General features: G+C 63.7%; 1 protein-coding gene across 1 annotated transcript; it reads right to left on the reverse strand.

Moving 5' to 3' along the window:
• Nucleotides 1-319: 319 nt before the first annotated feature.
• LOC130606325 (microtubule-associated serine/threonine-protein kinase 1-like) lies at nt 320-3,677 on the reverse strand (the record flags this gene model as incomplete). Its single annotated transcript, XM_057422573.1, has 4 exons — nt 3,444-3,677; nt 2,529-2,651; nt 673-809; nt 320-563 (listed from the first exon to the last, which is right to left on the reverse strand). Coding segments are annotated over exons 1-4 (702 nt in total), but the record flags the coding sequence as incomplete, so codon positions are not given.
• Nucleotides 3,678-3,877: the final 200 nt, after the last annotated feature.

A 3,877-nucleotide genomic window follows, 5' to 3' on the forward strand; every position in this document is an offset into this window, starting at 1 on the left:
CGTTGCCATGTCCCCCCTCCCCCCCATCGTTGCCTCCCCTCACCCTTATCCCGTTGCCATGGATGGTCCCCGTCTTCCCCCCCCCATCCCGTTGCCATGGTTCCCCCCCCCCATCCCGTTGCCATGGTCCCTCCTGTCCCCCCCCATCCCGTTGCCATGGTCACTCCCCTCACCCTTATCCCGTTGCCATGGATGGTCCCCGTCTTCCCCCCCCCATCCCGTTGCCATGGTTCCCCCCCCTTATCCCGTTGCCATGGTCCCTCTTGTCCCCCCCCCATCCCGTTGCCATGGTCCCTCCCGCCCCCCCCCATCCCGTTGCCATGGTCGTCGTCCCCCCCCCCATCCCGTTGTCATGGTTCCCCCCCCAATCCCGTTGCCATGGCAGCCGCGTACCGGCGTCGGCGGCGCGCGGCGGGTGGGCGGGGTCCCGCGCGCGCGCGTGCGTGGGGGAGGCGGGCAGGCTGTCGGAGGAGGAGAGCGAGCGGCTCAGTGACGTCAGCGAGCGGCTCGTGTGCAGCAGCGACGCCTGGCGGGCCAGGTGGCGGAACAGCGCGCTGCGCCGCCTAGCGGCCGGGAGGACCGTCACTCCAACGCGGTTGTTCTCCAGCCCCCATCCCCGGTTCATTCCCCACCCCCCCCCTCACCCCAAACCGGCACCGCTCCGGTTCCCACCTCTCGTGGCCGCCTCCGGTGCCCCCCCGCCGGTTCCTCCGCGCCATCTTGGTGCGGGCGCCGCGCCGCCGGGCGGGGCCCAGGCGAATGGAGGTGTTCTCCAGCGGCGTCGTGGTCACCAGCACCTTGGTGCCGCTCTGGGGCAGCGCGGGGTCACCGGCACTGACCCCGAAGGGACCCCAGGGTGACCCCCTCGTGGAACCCTCACCCCACCGTGACCCCATGGCCTCAGGGTGACCCTAACCCATCGTGACATCCCCCCCATGACCTGTGACACCAATGTGACCCCAGGGTGACCTCCCACGGAACCCTCACCCCGCCGTGACCTCATGGCCTCAGGGTGACCCTGACCCATCGTGACATCCCCCCCATGACCTGTGACACCAATGTGACCCCAGTGTGACACTGTGACCCCAGGGTGACCTCCCACTGAACCCTCACCCCACCGTGACCTCATGGCCTCAGGGTGACCCTGACCCATCGTGACCCCCCCCCCCCCCCCCCCATGACCTGTGACACCAATGTGACCCCAGGGTGACCTCTCACGGAACCCTCACCCCACCGTGACCTCATGGCCTCAGGGTGACCCTGACCCATCGTGACATCCCCCCCATGACCTGTGACACCAATGTGACCCCAGTGTGACACTGTGACCCCAGGGTGACCTCCCATGAAACCCTCACCCTGACATGACCCCATGGCCCCAGGGTGACACCCGTGATCTCGTGACCCCAATGTGACCCTGACCCATCGTGACCCCGCCCCCCATGACCCGTGACACCAATGTGACCCCAGGGTGACCCCATGACGTGTGACCCCAGTGTGACCTCCCATGGAACCCTCACCCCGCCGTGACCCCATGGCCTCAGGGTGACCCTAACCCATCGTGACCCCCCCCATGACCTGTGACACCAATGTGACCCCAGGGTGACCTCCCACTGAACCCTCACCCCACCGTGACCTCATGGCCTCAGGGTGACCCTAACCCATCGTGACATCCCCCCCATGACCTGTGACACCAATGTGACCCCAGGGTGACCTCCCACAGAACCCTTACCCTGCCGTGACCCCATGGCCCCAATGTGACCCTGACCCATCGTGACCCCCCCATGACCTGTGACACCAATGTGACCCCAGTGTGACACTGTGACCCCAGGGTGACCTCCCACTGAACCCTCACCCCACCGTGACCCCATGGCCTCAGGGTGACCCTGACCCATCGTGATCCCCCCCCCATGACCTGTGACACCAATGTGACCCCAGGGTGACACTGTGACCCCAGGGTGACCTCCCACTGAACCCTCACCCCACCGTGACCTCATGGCCTCAGGGTGACCCTGACCCATCGTGATCCCCCCCCGCATGACCTGTGACACTGTGACCCCAGGGTGACCTCCCACTGAACCCTCACCCCGCCGTGACCCCATGGCCTCAGGGTGACCCTAACCCATCGTGACCCCCCACATGACCTGTGACACCAATGTGACCCCAGGGTGACCTCCCACTGAACCCTCACCCTGCTGTGACCCCATGGCCTCAGGGTGACCCTGACCCATCGTGACATCCCCCCCATGACCTGTGACACCAATGTGACCCCAGGGTGACCTCCCACAGAACCCTTACCCTGCCGTGACCCCATGGCCCCAATGTGACCCTGACCCATCGTGACCCCCCCATGACCTGTGACACCAATGTGACCCCAGTGTGACCCCATGAGCCCTGACCCCACTGTGACCCCCATGACACCACTGTGTGCCCAGCGTGACCCTATAACGTGTGACCCCACCGTGACCCCTGACCCCACTGTGACCCCATGACCCAGGTGTGACCCCCATGACCCCCCTGTGACCCCTGACCTTGAGGATGAGCTCCACCACCTCGGTGTGCACCAGCCCGTGCACCGGCTCCCCATTGACGTGCGTGATGAGGTCACCAGCGCAGAGCCCCGCCTCCTGCGCGGGGCCCCCTTCCTCCACGTGCTGCCATGGCAATGGCGAGCACGTGACCACGGACACCTCTTACCCCCACTGACCGCCATACGTATACCCCATACCCCATAGCCCATATCCCACACCCCATACCTCATATACCCCATATACCACACCCCATACCTCATATCCCATACCCCATACTCCATACCCCATATTCCATACCCCATACCCCATATCCCATACCCCATATCCATACCCCATACTCCATACCCCATATCCCACATCCTATACCCCATACCCCATACCGCATACCCCATATCTCATATCCCATACCCCATACTCCATACCCCATATCCCACACTCCATATCCCATACACCATATCCAATACCCTCCACCCCATATCCCACACCCTAAACCCCACACCCCATATCCCATACAACCCATATCCCATATACCCCATATCCCATATGCCATATACTCCATACCCCATATACCACACTCCATATCCCATACCCCATACAACCCATATCCCATATACCCCATATCCCATACGCCATATACTCCATACCCCATATACCACACCCCATATCCCATACCCCATACAACCCATATCCCATATACCCCATATCCCATACGCCATATACTCCATACCCCATATACCACACCCCATATCCCATACCCCATACAACCCATATCCCATATACCCCATATCCCACACGCCATATACTCCATACCCCATATCCCACACCCCATACCTCATATCCCATACCCCAAATCCCATCCTCCATATCCCATCCCCTACACCCCATATCCCACACCCCATATCCCCCGCCCCTCACCCAGACCACGTGGTGCACGCTGTACACGTCACTGTCTCCCAGGTAGACGCGGATGGCGCGCAGGGTGAAGCCAAACTTCTTCCCGGGCCGGGGGATGGCGATGGGGGAACGCGGTGGGGCCGCCACGGCCGGGCCCAGCTCCCGCCCCGGGGATGAGTCCCGGGAGGACGGGTCCGAGGAGAGCGAGCGCGGGGACATGGGGCTGCCGAGGGGCGAGGAACCCGGCGCCTCCCCTGCGCCGCCCTTGGTACCGCGAGCCGGGCACCCCCGGCTCCCCCATTCACCCCAATGGGGAACCCCTATAGGGACCCAGGGCTCCCCCATTCACCCCAATGGGGATTGGGGACCCAGGGCTCCCCCATTCATCCCAATGGGGAACCCCTATAGGGACCTAGGACTCCCCCATTCACCCCAATGGGGATCGGGGACCCAAG

Source organism: Pezoporus wallicus, unplaced genomic scaffold, assembly GCF_028554395.1.
Source record: "Pezoporus wallicus isolate ANWC-B61680 ecotype Strahan unplaced genomic scaffold, APGP_CSIRO_Pwel_v1 contig_12898, whole genome shotgun sequence".
Taxonomy (NCBI): domain Eukaryota; kingdom Metazoa; phylum Chordata; class Aves; order Psittaciformes; family Psittacidae; genus Pezoporus; species Pezoporus wallicus.